The sequence below is a fragment of the Sinohyriopsis cumingii genome, chromosome 6, assembly GCF_028554795.1.
Source record: "Sinohyriopsis cumingii isolate HCF-2022 chromosome 6, ASM2855479v2, whole genome shotgun sequence".
NCBI lineage: Eukaryota > Metazoa > Mollusca > Bivalvia > Unionida > Unionidae > Sinohyriopsis > Sinohyriopsis cumingii.
The window spans coordinates 83,363,285-83,387,455 of NC_142966.1; the positions used below are offsets into that span (position 1 = coordinate 83,363,285).

Genomic DNA, 24,171 nt, shown 5'->3' on the forward strand with positions numbered 1-24,171 from the left:
GAGTATTTAACTTTATGACGTTTTTTATCGGTATTGTTCACTTTCTAGTTCAACGATGAAGTTTTTAGTGCCAAGGAAAATCTAAAACCTCTCAGTAAGTAAGTATTTAAGGAACACTACCTAAAAGAATTTACTGAAGGCTGGCATTCTGACTGTTTGCGTTTTTATGAATACAAATGTCTGAATTTCTTGATTCTTTACTAGGCAATAGAAAAGAAACGTTCTCCTCCGATTTGTACAATTATTAGGAAACAACGAATGAAGTATGTTAATATGTAAACAAACATTTATCTAGACTTACCAATTTGACGTCGAAAAATCCATTTTAACTTCTAATCCTCTCACCTAACTCCGTCTTTATGTCTTGGCTGATATGTATATATAGAACGGAGGAAATGTGAACATTTCTTAAATGTGACACGTCATTTGCTACGATGAGTCGCCTCTGATACAAGCTTAATAATGTATCGTGTATTGGTACAATACTGCTGTAAGTATTAATCTGATTATGCCCTGTTGTATATCGCACAATAAATTTGATTTTGTGTTGTGCAAGACCTCCGTGTCGGGGGGGGGGGGGGCTTACTACGCGCAAGTTGTGCCAATCATTGTGCTAGTTTTAACATGTTACATGTCTCGGGGTATTCTTGATGTATATTTGATGAAAATAATTGTTGCGGAGCAAGATTACATTTAAAATTTGCAAACGGTCACTCGCTCTAATATAGACCGAGGTACAGCGAGAAGTATAGTATACTAGTTATGTTTATCCGATGGGTTGTTTTCCTTGCTGTCCTCTTGTGTAATCATCTCCATTAACATCGAGTCAATTTAACATTTTTCAAGTCGTTGTACAATATCATAAACATACTACTAGACATAGCTAGTTATAAGAATTGTGTTAAACCTTCAGTGCAGATGAAACTTTGTATTAAGAACGTTTATACTCTTTCCTTACTGCATTTCACTGTGATTATATTAAGGTCCAAACACTATTCGAAAGAACAATTCGTTTTATGATGACGTTAGACTGGCTCAACATGTTGGTTAGATGCTTTAACTGGTATACTCTATGACCATAATAAATCTATATGGTCATATTAAGCAATATGTTTGAATATACAGTATTCTATTTGAAAATTCATTTCGAATCATAAAATAATTACTCTATTTGAAAATGATTGCCGCTGTGATTTACATAAATACAGTTGCTGGTTATTAAGCTTTGTTAAATAAAACGTTTGAAATTTCAGGACTCGAATTATTATGAAAATAACTCTTAGACATATGTATGTATGTATGTATGTATGTATGTATGTATGTATGTAAGGCTTCCATGTCCGTGTGTAGAGACAAATTAGTACTTTTCTGATGACTAAGAAGGAATAAATCAGAACAAAATGAGTGGAAAGACCACAGGTAATTTGCATAATTTCATGGAAGCATGTGTATATCCCAGTAAAACACAAAGAACAAGTTGCAAGTAATCATGATACAATTAAAATTTACATTACTATATGCATGGTTTGTTGACTGCAAGAACAAAATGGATGAAAGGGTTGACGTCCTGCATCTGTACACAACGGCAAGGTTGAACATTAAAACCTTTTCAAAACACAGCATAATGCGATTGATACGTAATTTACTGGTTCTTTCAAGAATGCAGTTCAGTGAACTAATATGCAGTCTCCATATATAAAGATATATACACAAAATGCATGGCTTACAATGATTCTGTTTTATTAAATAATTCAAATGTGGTTTAAAATTTAGGCTATTTCTGAACCTATTTATTTCATCTGTCTTACTCTATTTACAAACAACCTACTAACTGGAATACTAGATAAAATTATTACGCTTCTGTTTGAAAGCAGTGCGAAATCATAAAAATAAACACAAAGATATCCAGGACAAATGCTGTGAATAAATAATTTCAATATACGACACAATCATGTTGGGAAATGCTCAGGATATTAATCAAAAGGATTTGTGTTGAAATGAAAACTATTTCATTAAGTACATATACCATATTTACAAGTCTATAGGTTTCGCCAGCTCGTAATCAAACCTAACTGCACAGTCTTCAGCGTTCTCTTGAGTTAAAGATTTTCGCTTGCTTCCAATTTCAGTCCTATTCAATAATTGTTCTTTGTTCCCCTTCAGAACAACATCGTACTGTTGGTCTTTGCACCTGGGAGTGTCATAGATGTCACCAAATTTAAACTCGATGTAGTTATCCGGCAAAGATACGGCCTTTATGTCTTTTAGTGGTTTATCTTGTAAAGATACTCCAAAATTCCTATCACATATAGGCCATTCCTCTTTCTCAGTAGCAAGTGATTGAAGATCTTTGAATGTCTGAGAACCTTCCTCAGATTTAGGAATGGTTCGTACACTTAACGCATGTCCGTTTCTGGGTGGGTTCGTACTTTTATCAAGCTCAATGTGTGTGTATGAATCCTCTTCGATGATATGTGATGGTCTTATCTTCGTCTTCTCTGCATTGAGGTCAACATGGGAGTAGTTATCAGCAACAAGATTTTCATTATAGACAGCTGTCTTGTTCGTGTAATCATTGCTCCTTGATTCGTGTCTTATAAATTGACAATGGGAATAGTCATTAGCAGCTCCTGTAGAGGCAGGGTTTGATTGACTTGATACATGTGAATACGTATCATCAAGTTTCTTTGCTTCTATTGCCGAAACACAGTCATAGTTTGTCATCTTTACAGCACATTTGTTTTCAAACTCTATTCTGTCATACGCATCAGTAGCGAGGTTTCCTCCAGTTTTCTTTTCGTCTTTAGCAATTGTGCTACAATTTTCCTTTTTCTTAACAGGCCTGGAATAAGTTGCAATAGATTCGTCATTCATCTCGACCAAATCTGAGCCTTCAACAGCCCTATAGTCTTGATTTGAACCTCCAAAATTCATGTTGCTGTGATTTATCAGCACATCAGGTAGTTGATTCTTGGGTGCGTCTTCTTTCGATGACTTCTTACATCGTCTGTTTTGGATAAATGTGGTGTTAGAAGATTTATTATAACATACATGCAAAAGGTTCATTACATATTGTTGATGGATTTTAACCTTTAATTTGTTATATTTCATGTCAGAATTATTTATTCATGTGTTTTATTGTCTATATAATTTTAAGTCCCTTTTGCGTTTAATTTTCACCGTTTTCCGTTCGTTTCCTTGTTGTTGTTTGTTCGTTTTTGGGATGTAGCTTTTTGTGATGTTTGGGTTATTTCTTCAGAAATACTTTCCCTCAAACATACAATGCTTATGCTGATTCAAACTTTACAAACCACTTCTTTCGTTTCGATCAAAAACACAATTGCTTAAACTTTCCTTGTCCTAAATACTTTCACTAAATGCCTTATTGACAACTAAGAACTTATGTGATAACTATTTTTATTAAATTTATTGCACCTCAATTGAGAGAGAGAGAGAGAGAGAGAGAGAGACAGAGAGAGAGAGAGAGAGAGAGAGACAGAGAACGAGAGAGAAAATGATGAAGTTGATCAAGCTTGCAGCACGGCATAGATTTGAGACTGTGCTATCAGAAAAATATTGTTGTTGTAGGGTTTAACTCCATTTTTCAGCACACGATAGGCTATACATGGCGGCTAGTATGAATGTTGGAGGATGAACCCGGGAAAATCCCGGAAAAGAACCACCGACCCACGAGAAGCTACTGGAAAGCTTTCTCACATACCCACATTGGGCGAATTCGAGACTCGAACCCGCGCAGAGGTGAGATGGCAGCGATCCGTAACGGTGAGCGCCTTAGAACTCTCGGCCTCTCGGGACACCCAGAACAAATGTGTGTGTGTCTGTGTGTGTGTGTGTGTGTGTGTGTGTGTGTGTGTGATTTAAGATTTTCAACGTAGTTTTACCAATTTTTAAGTTATATCGCTGTGATGTCTGCAGTGTGGCAGTTTATAGTGATGTCTAGCACTGGGGCAACATGCTGCAGACATGTAGCATGTTGTCCCACCCAGTCACATTTTCCTGACACCAGGCCGACCAGTCCTAACACTAACCTTTTAATGCTGAGCGCCTAGCGTGGCAGCTGTTAGTACCATTTTTGTAAGTCTTTGGCATGACTCGGCCGGGGTTCGAACCCACGACCTCCCGCTTCCGAGACGGACGCTCTAACCACTAGGCCACCGGAGCGGTCCAGAACAAATTTAAAACTAACAGCACTATGTGCGCTTCTAATTTTCGATAACTTCTCTTAAACAAGGTTGAAGTTGACCAAACTTTTCTTTTTTCATGAGATAAATATATTATCATCTATATCTAAGATGTGTAGGATTACTTCGCATATTTTGACCTGATTTGGCACATCAATATAATCACAACATGGAATTTTTCTACTAGTGGCATACTTTTCAACGCAGTATATATAAATTCTTTTCATACCTCCAATGTAAGATAAAACCGATAACCAGCATTGCAAATAACACAAGTACTGCAACGACCACGACCAAGCTTATTATGAGACGTTCGTGATGTTCTTCCCCATCTGAAAGAAACAATGACTAAACATCATCTATTGAAATAAATAATATATTGAATAGTATCATTTTAAGATGGAATATCGATCCCACCCGTCACGAAGAAAGAATCTTGCTGCAAGTACACTATATACAAGAAATAGAATCTAAGACAGAAGGTGTTGTGCTCTTTTTCGTCTGACATATGCAGAATTCATCATACCTATGTGCTTAGTTTCTATGTTGCTCAAGTTTATCTTATACAGCAAATTTAGGTTTGTATAACACTCATCACTGTGTATTAAAGATCGACTTTTGAGACAACAATGGAGCTCGCAAGGGTGAGTACTATAAATTACACATGAGGTGAGATTGGTCATTGTTGTCACAATGTAATTTTATTCGGTTTGATTACTTTTTGTATTTTCTGCAAAACCATGCTTTGATGGATTGGTATATCGTGTCATTGAAAAGCAAAGTTACATGTGTTTGATAATTTATGTAGTGCAATATGAAATTCAAACAGTTGAAGATCGACAAACTACTTAAGGTATTAATTTGGGACTTTTATTGAAAATCAAGTACGCATAAGGGGAATGTAAAACAAAGCATAAAGAAACAGCTTAAGACTGTGATTAAGGTTAAATGGTGAGCAGCATAACTATTGAATAAGTATTCACATGGCTATGAAAGTCTACATAGAAGTTGATATTTTATGTTTCCTTGTGTGATCTTAAATACAAAGCTTATAAAGTATTATTAGTTTAGCAATTGTAAAAATTATTTGTATTAATATATATTAAGAGAAGGAACACATTAAGGCTAACTAACAGCATGTTTTGTCGAAATGCAGTATAACTTTCTTGCTAAACATTAACACTTTCATAGAGGTCTCAACATCTTCCGAGTTAAAGACGTATTTAAATCTTATATCATTATGGTGTTCTGATATACATGTTAAGTTGTAAATTTTTAGAACGACTAAAGACAATATATGTTTAGGTTATAAGTCATCAAGTAAATCATCCAAGCCACATAAAAGACACATTTCTTTAGATCCATCGATGTTAAAGAAACGACAGCATTCATCATTTAGTCTGATTTAATGCTTTGAGTCTATATATGTCCTTACAAATTGCTGCAGTAATAATAAATATTATCTTTCTGCTTCCAAACGAACCGGAAGTAACTGTCAGCGTGCCATCTAGTGACAATTCTGGACATATAACTAAAGCATTACAGATTACTATTGTGCCCATTCATTTGTCTGACGATTGAGCTCCTCGTTCAAGATTATACAACTCTAAGCCTGGGTTTGAGACTGGATCTTGGTATTCAATGTAACCCTACCAAATGAATTTGTAGTGGGAATATTATTATAACATTAAATATCGATATTCACCTGAAATCGGAAATGAATTAATTTATTAACACTTGTATGCGAATAGTTCAAAATAGATATATTAAACCTATCAAATAAAACAACATATACTGATCAACAGATTTATTACCGATATCCGTACCATTAAATGAAGCTGATGTTATAGCAGTACTTGAGTACTTGTCTGAAGAAATAACCTCACTTGTTGACAAAGATGCACCTGATGTCAGAATTATGCTGGAAGTAGTTGCTGATGTTCCAGTTTGCCTTGTTGTTGTACTTGTACCTAAAATGTATATAACCGTAGATCATCATTAATGAAAATGTTATATTATCGATGTGTATTTCTTTATCGGGGGCCATGGGTGGTCTAAAGCGATCTCCGTTACGTATCACTGTCATCTCACCTGTGTCTGTGTGGGTTCTAGTCCAGGGCTCGGTCAATGTGGTTTTGAGAGAAAGCGTGCCAGTAGCTTCCGGTCGGTCCATGATTCTTTCCGGGGTTTTTCCAGGCTCCTTCTCCAGCATTTATACTGGCCGGCATTCATGGTCTATATTGTGCTGAAAATGGCGTTAAACTAAATAACAGCAGCATTTCCTTTTCGGCCTTGTTGCATTGTTAAGCATATTTCAATATTTAACAAAGAACGAAAGAAAAAATATATGGTTCATTTTATTGAGATTTAAAACTCGAGTATCGAGTTTATGAATTTATGAATTTATTTATTTATTGGACCTTTTAATGGGGAAAGATAAATTTCACTTTTGCTTATTCATTTGTCACATATCAGAATGGGACTTTCTAGATGTATAGTTTCATGAGATATTAATGTACTATCATTATGTAGATGTTAGAAAAAACTGAGGGGCCTAGAGTGGCTGAGTGGTCTAAAGCGCTTTCCGTTAGGGGTCACTGACATCTCACCTCTGTCTGCGTGGGTTCGAGTCTCGGATTCGGCCAATGTGGGTATGTGAGAAAGCTTGCCAGTAGCTTCTCGTGGGTCGGTGGTTCTTTCCGGAGTTTTCCCAGGTTCTTCCTCACCATTAATACTGGCCGCCATGTACAGCCTATCGTATGCTGAAAAATGGTGTTAAACCCTACAACAGAGAAAACTGAATGTGTGTGTGTGTGTGTTGTGTCTAATTAAGGGAACACATGTTAAGATTAGGATTCAAATAATTTTAAGGTAATTCCCTTTTCCTTATGGTCAGGTGGTGATGCAGCGAAACATATTGTTCAATAAAAGAATTATAGTTTTCTGAATTACTCGTTCATTTTCTTTAGGTAGAGATTAGTGAAAAAATGAATATCCTACGTTACTTATCTGCTGTTGAGAGGATCGTCAAAATATCGCTTTTTCTTTGCACCATTGAAAACACCACATTTTTGCAGAAGTTAAATATGACCTATCAATATAAGTTTGACGTTATACAGTATTTAGGGCAGAGAAAGGGGAAACGGAGCCTTACGACTGCTAAATGATTGTTCTCGTCTGATTGGTCTTAAAAGATTATTTCAATTAAAAAGCGAGATGGACCAGCCGAAGGAGTGGAATCCAATGTAGATATTAACGTTAGTTCTCTCTCTCTCTCTCTCTCTCTCTCTCTCTCTCGTCCTGGACGATGCCACCTTTCCTGGTGACATTTATCAATAAGGGCAAGAGACTGTGTTCAATGACTGCATATTTAGTAACACAGAAACAAATCAAAAGAAGGGACCGTCACTTAATTTTTGCGCTAACCGTCTTTGATAATGTTTTGCATTCAAGTTAGTTACTTTGACGTTGTTCACAGTATGGCCATGAAACCTGGTGAAGAGATGCATATCAAGGATCACTAGACTACTGTATCCGAAGGTTACCGAACTGACTCCGATTTCACTGTTTCGCTTACGTTAGTTCATTGTGCGTGTGTGTGTGTGTGTGTGTGTGTGCGTGTGTGTGTGTGTGATTTAGATTCGTAATGTAGCTTGAACAATTTGAGTCATATCGCTATCATAGTGTGGCAGCTTATATTGATTTTTGCAATTGGACAACATGCCACAGGCATGTAGCATCATCTGAAGTCATCCTGATCACCACATAAAGAACTTATCATTCACATCCTTTACCACAGACAATAAGTACCAGCAATAATAACATTGCATAAGTTCAATTCAGTTTTCTATGGGTTGATGCCACTAAAACAATTGTGTGTTCCTTATTACTTTCAAGACTGGATTATTGTGATTCACTTCTATCCGGTACGTCTCAGTATCTACTACAGAAACTTCCAAACGTTCAAAACACATCTGCTCAGATTATCCTTAGAGTACGAAGAACTGAGCACATATTCTCTCCCCCCCCCCCCTTGCTCTGTACCCTCCACGGGCTACCCGTTCGAACCGGAATATAACTCGAAATCTGTTCACCAAACTATTGTGCCTAATGCCACAGAAGAGTCAAGAAAGGCGAATACGTTAATCTGTCCACTATCAAAAGCAGAGTGACGGTCGCAAACTACTCTCAGGACAGTTTCAGTATTATGTCGAGGGTGCTATACAGATTGTAGATTGCTAAAAAGGACTATTTGAATTCAGATGAGATACAAGGTGGGATATAACGTTTTCTAAGATTTTTGACATAAATTGGCGGTTAGAAACTAGGGTGTAGTTCTATACATCGTTCATTTCAAGCGTTTGTTTCTTCAACAGAGGCATTACAATGGTTGTTTTAAAAATTGATGGGAATGAAAGAAAAGTTAAGATAACATAGGTTAGTGAAGACAATATTTAATCTAAGTACTGAAATAGCAGTGATGACGGAATCGGTTCGAATTCACATGACTTTGTGGTGCCCTTGGTCACAAATGTATGCACTATATCTTTAGAGGCAGGTTAAATGTTATTAAAGGCTGCCATTGATATTCCGTATCAACTGAAATTGTGTTGTCAAGCTGATCTCTAATGGATTATACTTTGTCACGGAAGAAATTTGCAAAAACGTCCGGAAGAATATTTTCAAAACTACATTAAATAAATGAACTGAACTGAGTGTCTGGCTCTATTCTAGGGACAATCTATATAATAACTTGTCTGTTCATTCCATTCGAAATCACATAATAAAGCAAACACTATCTTCCAGTATACTGGTCGTTTAGTATCAGCAGCCAATACGATTGCATGACGACCCTTCGACATTTTTAAACATAGATACATGTCACCTCTTAGGAACATATGTTATAATAATGGTGCTTTAAAATGTGGTCTACTGAACAGGAGCACAACATTCTGTAAGTTGTAAATTATCCGTTTGACAAAGGCGGCCGCTTCTACACTTAATCCGAATGGATAGTGATAATATTCGTTTACTGCCTGTTACATGTAATCAAGGAAGTAATTTGGACTCCTGAGGATAATTTAAATCAGGCAGGCAATTTACTAAATACTCGCTTTGTAGTATGTGGGTATATTTATTCCTTCAGACTCCTTCTTTTAACAAACTGATCTTAAATACCTTTTATTCTTGCGGACGAGTCCATCTCAAGTAACCAAATTTCGTGCAGTCTCCACAAAACTCTGATTCCAATTATTTCAGCAATGAAAATATTCTGTCCCCTAGTTTTGTGCTACGTTGGCAGACTGGCGGCAGAAGAACGACGACATCTTAGCGAACAGAAACTTCATCGAAACTAGCTGATCGAGTTAGAATTGAATTTTTTTTTAAACCCCTGTTGATTTTGTAAAACAAGGTTTATCTCTTGCAGCATTGCAATGTGTTGGCTGAGTATTAGCACCAGTACAACATACCAACTCCACATCGCCCTCCTCTCGCTCAAAGTGCTGAATATTCGTAATTAACATCTGATAGACAGGTGCCAAAGAATGGAAATCAATTCTTAAAATGTGTCTTAAATTCTAAATTTGCAGGCCAATTAGAATGAGTTTAACGAACAATAATAAATAATATATAATAATATATGATTTGCTCTCAATAAAAGGTTCCCATATTTCTCATTGTCCAGAGGTTTTATCATCAAAATACCAGACTAGCGACTGAGGGGAGACAGAATTTTACACTCGCATCATAGACTTTTGGAAGAAATTTATTTGATCCTTGAAATTCTAATATTTTTAAGTTCACTGTAGATGGTTAAGGAATAACATAAACCATATAAGTTTAAAAGAAATACTCGCTTGCAGTTAGTTTCATCTTTATTGCTTCTAGAATTTCAAGGATGTCTTCACAGAGAAACCAAAAGCCTTGAAAATAAGTAATTTTATGCCACAAAGCTTGCGACCACATATAGTTTGTTCAAAAATAAGAAGTAATCCATACCCTATTTTTTAAAAATGACGGACTCCAGTTACGCATGAACAAAACTCAAATTTAAATCTAACAGAGGAATTCAGTCACGCGTCAAGAATGATTGCGCTCTGAAGTTAAGAAAATGTAAATTATAAACGATTCATTTTATAAACTACAAATCTCGTGCAATCTTACATTGTTTTATTCATAATGATGTAACATGATTCTTGTCCCACGTTTGGAAAGACTTTGACATTATTTTATATACCGAAGTTTCTACTAATTCCATGACCAGATAAATATAGTGTTTATTCGTCTATCTTTATACTCGCGCATGCATTTTGAACGAGTTATTATATAAATTACCAAGCTTGGTAAAATTGTCCAAGTTATGTCGTCTGATTGCTCTTGAAAGAGCACATTTCAATATCAGAAAAAATGTGTTCGATACCTAACCGTTTAGATAAAATTTAATTATATATATAATGTTCAATTTCACTATCTTTTGTTATTTTACGTAAAAAAATATTATCCCCATTGCGTATACATTTCATAATTCTAAAAGTTTTTCTAAAGTCTTACCTTTACTGATTAATTTCACTGATAGACGCATTGTCGAAGGATCATTCATGGAAAGTTCACACCATAAATGGCATAGTTTAAATCCCTTTCAGCTGTAGGACTGAACTACACACTGAAATTAATTTGGGGCGAAGTGTGAGATTGTACGTAACAGCTATGTCTTTCTTTCCGTTTCTTGTTTATTCCCGTGACCTATAAGCTTTATTGTTGTTATGTGTCTGGCATGAACACTTTACGCCTGCTTCCGTCATTGTAAGAAAGATCGAAGGAGTATAGCCTATTTGGAGCCATTATAATACTTTACGTAAACATATGGGTCTAACTGACTTATACCCTGTATGTACTAACCATCGGGCCGTGCTTGGTGATCAAAATCCAGGCAGCTACTATCTAACACACTGTTATATACAATCAACACCCCTTGTGTACTGACCCATACCAAACATACTATCGTATGTACTGTTCAAAGTCATCTACTATCCAATACCCCACATTATACTAAAAACATGCCTTGTGTAGTGACTCTCTGCCTAGTGGTTACATTCATGCATCCGAGATTTCTATATACAGCATTCCCTATACATCATGTCATCTTGGACGTGTCAGTAAATTTATATATATTGTACTGATGTTAAAAATAGTTTCAATCAAAGAAATTAACTCATTAAAACACTAAAATGGTCGTGACTAAAAGTGGCAGTACAATTCAGACACTATGCCGGACACTGGCAAAGACTGAACAATACGCAAAACAAACATTTAAAAAAAAATGGCAAAGCGAAGAATAGTATTAAAGTTTGAAACTGTACAGGCATTTAGCTGAGATTGAAACAATTACAGAAAACAATGATTGCATCGAATAAAAATAGTATCTAAATTCCAAAACTGTACTGAAACGAATCAGGATAAATGTCAGAAAAAGGTTTGACATTGATCAAAATAGTTACAAACCTCCTGAACTATACTGGACATAGCAGAGACTTAAATAATTCAGGTAAGAAATATACAAAATTGGTCTTGACTGAAAGTATTAACACATTTCCCAAGATGTATCGGGCTTTAGATCAGTCTGTAAAAATAGGAAAAAATTTGAAAAGAAATGTAAGCTTCATTTTTTTGTAGATGAAGAGGAAAGGACTCAATATTTTATTTGGTTTTGTTGATGTTTTAGTTAACAAGTCTGATCAGAAAATATTAATTTAAACTTATAGTTTTGGTTCATTTTATAGAAACCTTTATCACATGCTTATTTCAATTTTCTCCGTCAATCTTTGAATTTGTTTGAAGAGGAATATTTTCCTTCAATTGAGCTTTGCTGGTTATTAAGTGTGGTTTGTTGGTCACTCAAAATATCCTTGACTATTATGTATTTGTTTACACATCTCGTTCACAATTCATCCAAACTGTTATTAACTTTTAAATCATTGTTTGCAAGATTTAAGATTTAGCCTGATATTGTTCAGTCTTTGTTAAATTTCGTATAAATTATTTATTTATTTAAACTGCATACAATTTTTATATTTTGTGGGAACATTCTTTATATCTCCTCTTAAATGTTGTATTACTTTTAGAAATTTCCATATCACTTTAGTCTTGACAATATTTTAAATTTCTCCTCACTTTCCTCAGTCTCAGTTAAAGTCCATATGATTTTGACAATTTTCGTACCATCTTTAATCAAGACCAGTTTGTTTTACATTTTATTCAGCCTTGGTTAAAATACTATTGAGTTTTAGTCTTATCCAATTCATACACCTTTCTGTATTTATATTTCAGTCTCTGTCATAGTCAGGTATATTTTATGAATTGTAGTACTACTTTAAGACTATGCCAAGTTATGTTTCATTCTTGTTGGAATTTATTTTTATTCACCTCAAACGTACGTTACAGTTTCAGTTCAGCACTTTAGTGTTACTTCAGTCAATGCCATATTTGTCTTACATTTTTCAGTACATTTATTTTTTAGTGTCCGTTAAAGTTAGGAAAAGTTTCTAAGTTAATATTACTTTTACAAACGAAAAGAGGCCCCGAGTGGCCGAGTGGTCTAAAGCGCTCACCGTTCCGGATCACTGCCATCTCACCTCTGTCTGCATGGGTTCGAGTCCAAGGCTCGGCTAGCGTGGATAAGTGGGAAAGCCTGCCAGTAGCTTCTCGTGGGTCGGTGGTTTTTCCCTGGGTTTTCCAGGGTTCTTCCTCCACCATTTATACTGGCCGCCATGTATAGCCTATCTTGTGCTGAAAATGGCTTTAAACCTTTGAACAACAACAACAACAACAACAACAAAACGAAAACAATTTGTTTACTTTTGTTCTGGATATGTTTGTGTCCTCTAAAGCCATGTACATTTTCAGACTTTTATGACGACTAAAAGAAAAATACATGTTAGTTTATTATGCGCTGTTTTCTTTGTTTGCAGTGTTTTATAACATAAGACTAAATATGGGAATTTTCTGACACCTCAAACGCGATCAGTTTTATAGGTGTAAATATAAATCTCGAAAATATGAATAATGCCACTAGGACGAAGGTCACTACAAAAGGCGTGTTGATATTATAATGCGGCATAATTGATAGTAAATGACTGAGTGTTGGTCACTAGACAGGTTATTCTGAATATTATATGTAGGGTTATTGGGCAATACACATGGTGTGTTGATGGCATAATATGGGGTGCTTGGTGTTGGATAACTGAATGTTCGTCGCTACAAACGGCTTGATGGATAGTTTATGTAGGTACTGGTCACTAGGAGGTACTGGGCACTATACAAGGAATTTGGTAGTTTTTTAGGGTACAGTTCACTAAAGGCGGGGACGGGGATTGATTTTATAATTATGGGTGTTATATAGTAGATGACATGGTGTTGGTCACTACACATGCTTAAAAGGAGCCACAAAACGTTTGAAACCATAAATTCTTAGACCCATGGGTATCCCTCTAGCACCAAATCCATACTTTTACATGCAGCGTCAATATGGCTCCAAAATGGTACTATAATCTGTCTCCCTTTTAAACATGGAGTCCAGTAAGGGGCCAGCGTGACACACATAACTATTCTATACCGCAGAATATTACGGTAACATACTAACATGATGGAAGAGACAATAGTGTTCCACATAAATCAACAAATGACGAGAATTTCAATATCAAACAAGTTCAGTGTATTAGTCTCACGGCAATCGCTGTTTTTAAACATCGATGTGTGCTGTTCGCAAAACTTTCAAGAAAGCATTCATTTCTTATTATTAATTTTTACTGCATAAAGAGTCATTCTCGTGATGATTACGTCGTGCTACATGATAATTGATTTTTGGTATTTATTACTATCAAAAAATCGCCTTAGATATACTCGACCATCTTTGAATATCGGTTAATTATAACGACTATTGTTTGCAGAGACATATGTTGCTCGAAATGTGATAACATTGAAAACGTGTAATACACCCGAGGGACTGTTTGAGGTACGACTCTTTGGTCTTAAACTAAGAAACAGAAATAGCACAGCCAACGAGTTAGCAAAATTCAACAAATAATTTATTTCCTTAGAAAGCAAAGTTAAAACTGAAAAGGAACTTACAATATTGTGAATTCAACCTCATTTAATCCTAAATGTTTTATAACAATTCCTAAAGAATAATGTGTTCCGAATGAATTATTGAATGTACTGATGTGTCAACAGTCCTAATATATCACAACGATATAATCCAGAGTCTCTTTGAATGAATTTACAATACTCCCAAAATAATCATTTAATCCAAAACTTTAATGAGTACTTTGTAATTTAAAGGATACAGTTTTAAACAAAGCTAGCAATGATATTAGACTGACCTTAAAGAAGAACGGATAATTGTGATGACAATAACCTTATATAAAAAGATAAGACACAACAAAATTACCAAATTGTGGGTCATATGTTCGCTTCCAGAACTATCTGAAGTTCTATTAAAATGGCTAGACCTTGAACTCAAACGAACCTATTAGTAACTTGCAAACAAGACATATATATATATATATATATATATATATATATATATATATATATATATATATAGACTATTCCACAGAGGAACACTCCTGAAATAAAAAACTAGGAAAACCAACAAGCCTGTCCCCTTCGTGTTAACTTTTCACCCAGATTCTCCAAACCCACATGATAGCATACGCAACCATTGGAATCATACTGAATCGTCTGAACGTCTCAAGGGTACATTTCAATAAGTTCCTATGGTTGAGTACCGTAGACCTAAACCTCTCAGGGGCCATCATATACGTGCCAGTTTGCATATATAGTCTTGTACAACGACGGAGAATCGCCACAATATACTCATTTCCGGTTACCAATGCTGGCCTACGTCAGCATTAACTTGTTATTGAGGAGTAACAGATTTCCAACAACAGCGGCCAGAGTTGCAAATTATTCCTTTTACATGAAATACACACAAGCACATGAACACTATTCAGTATTCTAGCTGACTGAAACCGAATATGGCTCATCAGCATCCCCGAATGAATTTTTCCCGTACGGATCTTGAGAATTAAAGAGGAAACTATAAGAAACTCAAGATACTGTACACAATTTCAGGAACAACAATATCATCTTTCGGGAAAGTTTCTCTCTGCAGATTCGAGGACCACTCGGTGAAATGATCCACTTTCACGTCACAAAGTCGTATATCTGAACGTTCGCGATGGTTCTAGTAAAACAACGAGCGTCATTAACTTGTTTAAGAAATTTGTTGTACAATTAATTCTCACGTGTGTTAAACCCCACCGACCGAACCACTCCCCATCAACTTGCGACCAACATGAGGTAATGACAAGTTACCTCAGAAAAGTATCATAGATTTTCAGATGGAAAGGATAATCAGGATGTGCCGTATGGGGAACAAGCATATACCTCTCTTATGGGACGAAATATGTACTGTACCCGTTGACACGTTAAAATTATTTTAACATAGTTGAGCACCAAGCTTTGTTGCATACTCATGTGTGGGAATCAAGGTCAGCCTCCTACTATTGCTGGTAAATCTCACCATGGCTGGTTGGTGTCTGATGATTATGGACAAGTTTTAGACGTAATCTTGCCAAGGATGATAAACTACGCGAGTTAAAATTACGAAAGTGACTAAAATCTGACTTGGATCAATGTGGAAAAATACGTGAGACTATAATGACTTTATTGCAACATGATCCCACAGGAAAAACATCATCATAGTCACACGAAATCATGTTCGTAAAACGCTTTAGGATGAAAAGCTACAACTTCATAAAGAAAAATATCCCAGAGATGTCTCACTCGTATACTAACTGGTGGATGCTCGGAGGCAAAACATCAACTTGCAGATACCAGGCACGGAAACAACTCTCAAGCTTGCATTTACCGATATAATGAATGTGCCGTTGTGTGAAGCTGAATGTGTCACGAGCGATGATTTGTATCCATGGAGTCTTGAATAGGCAATCACCGTAAATTCATCACAAGATTGTAAAATTAATAACCCATATCGTGCACGGATTATTGGTAATGGTGTAGAAAGGCCAAATCTCGTACATCTTACTGTGTAGCGGGTCGAGTATCTATCACAACTCACGCGGGTTGTACATGGCATTTTCAACGCCACCAATGGTGATTCCCTTACCCACCATCCCCATAGTATCGTTGGTAAGCACCATAGTAACCTTTTATCAACCGCTTTCGCAGAAAATTCTCAACAACCAAAACACAAAACAATTGTTGAAAACTATGCAGCATTAAAACTATTATGGCATTACCAGTCTCGTGATTTCAAACAATTTGCTGTGTCTAGTGTTGATAATCAACGAGGTCGTCTAGGTTGAAACGTTATCCTTACGTGCTTTGAACTTAACCGACGTCGGTGTGGTCACCTTGCGCTAGTGTTTTGGGTGCTTGCAACCTTGCTGCTGGGGTGGTAAATGGTTATCCTCTTGAATAACTTTCAACTGTTCTCTCACAACTCCACGCGTGAGTGCTTGCAACCCAGGTAGCCGTCGCATCAAGGTAATACACTGATCTCGCATTGCTGCGACGGGTCACGTATGCAATTGTGTGCGTGGTTAAACTCCAGGTAGGATCAGCATCTCTTCTTGCTGAGCATTATAGATCTTTAGGTATGTATAGATATCTCACTAAAGTGCGTCTTGCGCCTCCCAATATTGTTTCAATGTGACCATCGGTGCCAGGCTCGTTAACGCACTATACTAGTGTTACTATTTTTTGTATTGCCATTGCGGGTTTAGTCGCGATCGCACGCGTAATTTTATTCTTCAAATTTAGTGATCGTACGTTTCGTTATATCAATATGTTATGCTTGTATTGATGTTCAAATAATCGTTAGGGTATAGACGGTTAAATCATTCAACGATGGGTCGATCACGATGAACACTGGCGTGTCTCTGGCTAACTTTAACCCCGTAACGTTTCATTAATGCTGTTGCGTCTCCGAGAACTTTTCGGCCTGGATCAACTTGTGGCAAACTTGACCAACTTAATGGTCCACACGCACATATATCCTCCCGAATGCGACTGCGACCTACGTGTCAGTTTCCGATGTCAACAGTTCAGCTTCGTTGTAGTGACTGGCTATATCGACGGTGGTCTACGCGTATTTGCATTTGCACGTCGTGTGGAAGAAACAAATTGTCAGCCTTTTGAACTTTGTTGGCTGTTCTGACGTCGAACCACCCATGTGGAATCGTTTTGAGGTCACTAAATAAATCTGTCGTAATGCTTGTCCTGCCCACTAATCATCGGCAGCCTTTTTAACAACGCCAGAGGTAATTTGCTGGTCGCTGCGGTTTTCTTTGAATAATCACTGGGACTATAAGAAAGTGATTCCATTGTGAGAATGTTTATATTTCCAATGTCAACTCTCCATCATTAGTATTCGGAGTCCTTGGACTATGCTGATACTACTTCAATTAATTCATCATTGTGACACTAATAACCTTCCCGCACAGGCGTTGTTATTAACCATTATGTAAGCCGTTCTGGAATCGTTTCTGAAATGATGTCATTTAATGTGTTAAGGAACGCGCGGTCGGCAACGTGTCACGGCGGTACATCGTTATTCCTGTATGCGAGATCATGGCGAAAACATGTACGGTTTATTTCTTTGACTGGATTCTCGCCTGACCTCAGGCTGTCCGCGAGAATCTGGTCGTATATCAAGTCGAGTCTCATAGCCACAGTAATTATACCCTGGTAAATGTTTCTCTCCTACGTATTTTGACCATGGTAGCATAGGAACCGCCTAACTCCCCAATGACGATGCAAAATCACCACCGTGTGTTTTATCACGCGTCAACTTGCTGACGGTTGATACAAATTTACATTCTTTTGCTCCACATCACGTACACGCCCTTTGGTTCCGCTCTCTTTATTTTTCGTGGTGACTACACCTGTCTCTACTATGTCCGTGTACCCCTAGCATCGCAGACAGTATAAACATATGGGCATTTAATATCACTGTGGCAGTAGTCAAAATATTGACTACTGCCATAGTAATATTAAATGCCCATATGAAACGTGAAATGTTTAATATCCCCGAAGAGTTTCTTATAATTGACGTATCAGCAACAACAATTTGCAGCCGATAAAACAAACCTAGGCCGTACAATATGCATGTGATAATTATACGGCCCTCTGACTGTAGTAAGACTCAGTTGTTGTACAATCTCGTCGTGAGAATACTAATATGGGACACGTGATACCTGGCTGCGTCAAGCGCAGATGACCATATATGTTATAACGTTCTTCGAGACTGCATCGATGTCGCCAAAAATATCAAAGGTGAGCATAACGTTAACCACATGGTTGAATTCATTGACAACATCAAAGACGCACTTGCCATCGTTGACATAGATGGCAGTATTAGCAACTTGTTAGTGTACGAGTACGTGCTACTTGAGACACAATCTAATCCAACAGCGATATTTTCCAAGAGTAGACAGAAAAACACAGACGTGTTATATCCGACACAACGACACGCCGAGATTTCCAAATTCATGCGGGACCACTCCAATATGTTATTTGTGATCATCGGGTTAGACTCACACACGTTGAGAAATATGCAGGTCACATAGTGTTCCGGAGACATAGGTTTCAAAAAACATTTCAAACATTCATTTTTATATGCACAAGCTACACCACAAAATTTTTTTACAATATCGATTTCAACGCCAGTGCAATAGCGGTTTGGCATTGATAAAGTATACGTGTAATTATTCATTGCGCCGTAAACAATATGTTTTAAACATGTACTTGGTAAATATAATAAATAGAAGACAACGACTAGAGCAGCGGCCTCTGGCCACGCTAAAACAAGTGTACCAACCCGTGATGCAGTGCAACAAAAATTACAATTGCGGCAGTCAGCGAGGGATGATATCACCGCGGGATTTGAGCAACCATGTACCCCGTTGATCAATCCAATGAAGAACATCACCTAGGCAACGGGAGGAACCGCACAGACACTAACACCTCTTCCAGCTCACGATAAAACTATCCTAGATGGCAATGTGATACATGCCGGGGACTATCCAAAGAGTCCTTGTGGCGGCAAAGATTCCGGGGAAAATGAGAGAAGCCCTAGAGGACCAAAAGGAAAAGTAGGGTGAACCCGCCCAGTATATAGCTCAATTGAGAACAAAACCACACATTTTTAATGAGTACGCCAAACATATGCTTGCGAATACACCTGAATTTGCTATAAACGAGTTTGCCCATAAAGGTAAACATTTATTAGTAGGAAAAGCCCCTAAGAGCCGAGCTGACAGGTACAAATGGTTTCATCGAGCTTAACCGGAAAGAGTCGGGTATTGCATAAGGATGGTAATAAGATAAAAGCCGGTGATGACAGCTTAGATTTATTGCAATGGTAAAATAAACAGTGCGCTCCACTTCGAGAGAAGTACCATGGTTGTCTTTGAGCTCCAAGCAGATCGCGCGCGATAAAATCGATGCAGGTACTTCGTTACCAGACACAAGAAGAAAAAAACAACCGGCACGGGGATCCGTGGCCGACACGCATTGTTGCGACAACACCAATTTCCCAACAGCATTACTGGAGCGGCATCAGATTTGCATGCTGCCAACATGCTGGCTGAAGTTAATCCATAAGAAACCATATTGGGGGAGTTTACGTGCTGACAACAATTTCCACGATGTCATCAGGGAAGCTATTATCAATATGTTAGCTGTTGTTTACGAGCAGGGATTCATGTACCCACATGAATACCTCCCGCTGATCAACGAGTTGATCGACGACGTGTTTTGTGATTAGTGTCGCCGCAAGTACACAGATGTGTTAATAGATACTGATAATATAATAAATATCTAAATCACCATAGATAATTACGGGCGCTCAAAAATATAACGCTCTTCGCAACGGAAGAAGGAACTCCCACGAAGCAATTGCTAGAGACAGAAGTCAAAAGAAAGTCTGGACTGCAAAATACTAACATTAGTTTTAAAAAGGTAGAAAGACATAATTAATTATTAGAACGCCCTTTAAAGGAATAATGTATATTCTTACACACTCTGCCTACAGAACAAGGAAGTTCTACAACGAAAATCGAAGATCGTCTCTATCACAGAAATAACCAAACTACGTTGCACTAATTCCAAGGTGAGGACAACAATTGCAGTGTGGGACAATATATCCCTCTACAGGTACAGGAACTATATTTACAGTACGAGACGCTATAGCAATCGATGTGATTTTAATACTGAGGATATAAAATTGATATCAGTGCTGTCGGAAGCACAATGTATACATTGTTTCATTGTTAGAAGTTGTTGACCTCAATTGAAACTACACGGTTATATATACCTCAAATAAAGTTGGATGCGTCAGTAAATTGGCATATGTTCTAACGATATTATAGACAATGTTAATCAAGTCAAACAACTGATAAAACTGAAATGGCCGAAACTAAAAGTAGTGCACAAATTCCTAAACTGTCACGGACTTTAACACAGTTTGAAACATCTCGACTATTAGAGTCAAAACTAGCATTAAAATTCCTAAACTTTCACGCACATCAGAGACTAAAACAAAAGCCTTACAAATATGAGGGGAAAATGGCTTTAACTAAAAGTATTCTTACAATTCTGAAACTATTTCGAACTTAAGGAACAAAATGGATAAACTAAAAGTATCACTAAACTTCCAAAGCCCAAATGGACCTTAACTGAGGCAAAATATGCCCGACAAAATTATAATATAAGTCTATATTAAAATAATTACTTAATTGCCTAAATAAATATGGAATTTACCGGAAATATAAAATCGAAATTACCCTCAAACTGTTCACACGATGATAAGAATGTTTTTATTTGTAAAAGTATTGACTTTATAAAATGTTCGAATTTAAAATGTATTACAAGTAAAATGATAACCAAATTATATTCGATTTATATAAAAATGCCCGGATAAATGTAAAATTTCAAATTCCAAATGTTAAAATAGGTTGTAGAATTGTATTAATTGCTACGGCTCTTAAACAATGCCAAATATAGAAGCGAAATCAACAATTCTAGTAAAATCAACAAATTCGTTATTTTCTTCTCTAAGTCAGAAAGTGAAAAGTTAAGGGACTTCTACATGATTATGCCTTAACCCAACCAAATCATAAATGTTCCATCATAATTAAAGAAAAAGAATGTTCCGAATTAATTTCAATTGTCATGAATTACTAAAACCCTTTAATGTCCTCATATACCACCGCCTTGATGCAACCAAGAATGTCTTTGAATGGGTTCTCAGTAGTCGTAAAATATTGTTTTAGTCCAAAATATCAAAGAACATTTTGTAATTACAATGGAAATGTTATAAAGCACACAAATAAGTATGTTTATAATTGGCAAACATTTTTTAAAAGAATATAAGAGCATAATGGGATGCTTAAATGATCTTCATCGCTCTTGAATGCATGTCTGTTTTTGTCTTTTTATAGCACTGGACTCTTATAAAAATGTAGATGCCAGGTATTAGCAAAACTGTACAATGGACATTATAGCTAAATAGTATTATGAGCAAGGATCTTGACTGAAGAAAAAAGTGTGTACCAAATTTGTTCAATATTTTCCATCACTTGTGCCACGTTAAACACATTACTCATCTGGTAGGGGGCGATATGAACAAATTCTTAAAAGAGAATCTTATAAAAACAAAATATACAATGCTATAATTGTGAATGAAGACAACCTATTATTAACATGTATATATATATATATATATATATATATATATATATATATATATATATATATATATATATATATATATATATGTGTGTGTGTGTGTGTGTGTGTGTGTGTTATATATGTGTGTGTATTTTTTACCCCATAATCCTAAACTAACATAAACGTAAAACCAACAAGTTTTGTGAAAATCAACAATTAATCTTTTCTCTAAGTTGAAAAATAAATATTTAAGAGGAACTTATAGTATTTTGAATTAAATCCAAAATATCCCTAAATGTCCAAGCAAAATTCCAAAAGTTTACAATGTTTCAAATGATTTTTAATATAATATATCAAATGTTCTACATGTGCTGATATGCTAATGGTTTCAATGTGTCAAAATAATACAATCTAGAATATCTTCTAATGAATTCAATATAATCCCAAATAGTCTTTGCGTCTAGAATGTAAATGAGCACTTTGTAATAAACAATCATAATTTGAACAAATAATTGCTCACAAATTATATCCAAAAGTGATTTCACAAGGACTGGTATTACAATGGGAGTGAAGAATATTGTTAAATGCAAAACCTTATATTAAAACCAAAAATACTTTAAGATGACCACGTCTTTGGTCATTTTTAAATTAATTCGCTAAAAATATTAGTTCTATTTACTTAAAATTTAGCAAAGAACCAGAACGAATCTTGCAGACCTTAACCTTTTCAAGGAGAAAACAAGATGCTGAACTCAGACCCAAATAAACAGTACGATTACGGATGTAATATGTTGTTTACAAATGCCCCTTACAATGCACAATCATGAACAAATATTATTATTATTATTATTATTATTATTATTATTATTATTATTATTATTATTATGTGTGTGTGTTTGTGTGTGTGTGTGTGTGTGTTTGTGTACGAATGAATCATCATATAATGCAAGGAAAAGGTCTCTTATGTTTAACACTAACACATTTCATAAGCATCATATTCAGGTTGGCATATTGAAAGGTTTTTAATGTGCTACAATTAACAGAATGCTGGTTGGGATAGTATCAAAAACTATTTCCAGCGGACATTTTCCATTCACGTCTACATGTACGTGCAAATGCTTTGAAAGCATCATGATTTGTTTCTGACTGTACACATTTCCTGGTTCGTTGGATTGAATGGTTGATCAAAACCACTCAGCAGCAAAGGCAAATACAATGTGGGAGGCATGTTTTGTCCACATGAATATGGTATAAGACTTGTTAAACCTTTCCAAATCAAATGGTTTCTTCTCTTATGTCCTTTTTATAAAACAAAATAACATTATGCATGTGGATTTGTATTAAGTATCTACAACTTAAATAATGTTTAAGTTGTTTCAGTCTTTAGCACTATTTAGACTTTTAGCTTAAAAGGTAACAAATTTGGAAAGTTTGCTGTCTATTCGCTGGATACAGTACGCATTGACGACAAAATACTTGAACCTATTTCACTGATACACTTAGTATATTATACATTGGTAAAGCGAAAATTCTGCTATATTATAATAACCGTTGTCTTAGCGGTTTTCAAGAAATAGTATATATTTGTTATTCTTCTGAAATATACAAAAATCAGATAGTGTGCCAATAGGCTGAACTGAGCTTCGATTGCAGGTCTCCATGGCACACGAGTGTCTTTGAAATTTATACTTGTATTTCTCTTGAGTTACTGCTTTGATATTAATTTACCTCTTTTTTGTACGTGTGTTTGATACTTTTGCGATTAAAATATATCATGGGACTTGCTTTATCTTTTTTTGACAACTTGTATGCTGTACAAATAATTTTTAATTGTGTTGTGAAACCGACTCACTATAAGACGGATATTTTACAAATGTAACGTTTTTACCTGTTCACAGATAACATTAACCATGAAACAGGCGGATGTTTAAAAATATACCAAATATAATCGTAAACTCAACTTCATACTGACGACATAAGTAGTAAATGGGGGTACCCTAGCGTCAAGGGGAATTAGCATTACAAGACCCCTTGGGCAACTCTAGCGTCAAGGGAAAATTAACATGGAGAAAAATCGTGGGTCAGATTAGCGTCAAGCGAAATTAACATGGAGAAAAATCGTGGGTCACTCTAGCGACAAGGGGAATTTAACATGGAACTATAGTGTGGGTCTGTCTAGCGACAAGGGGAAATTAACATGGGAATAGAGTTT

At 36.1% G+C, this 24,171-nt stretch overlaps 1 protein-coding gene across 2 annotated transcripts in view; it reads right to left on the reverse strand.

Moving 5' to 3' along the window:
- Positions 1-1,487: 1,487 nt before the first annotated feature.
- The window catches only part of LOC149797340 (uncharacterized), a 70,685-nt gene continuing 48,001 nt past the window's right edge, over positions 1,488-24,171 (reverse strand). The window contains exons 5-7 of one of the 2 annotated variants that reach the window (XM_089962067.1): positions 6,029-6,172; positions 4,432-4,534; positions 1,488-3,007 (exon numbers count right to left, since the gene is read on the reverse strand). In XM_089962067.1, the coding sequence (XP_089818193.1) occupies positions 2,032-3,007; positions 4,432-4,534; positions 6,029-6,172 (1,223 nt within the window). In that variant the 3' untranslated portion in view covers positions 1,488-2,031. Of the gene's footprint in view, positions 3,008-4,431; positions 4,535-6,016; positions 6,173-24,171 lie in introns of both variants that reach the window. The other variant, XM_089962066.1, reaches the window with a different exon arrangement.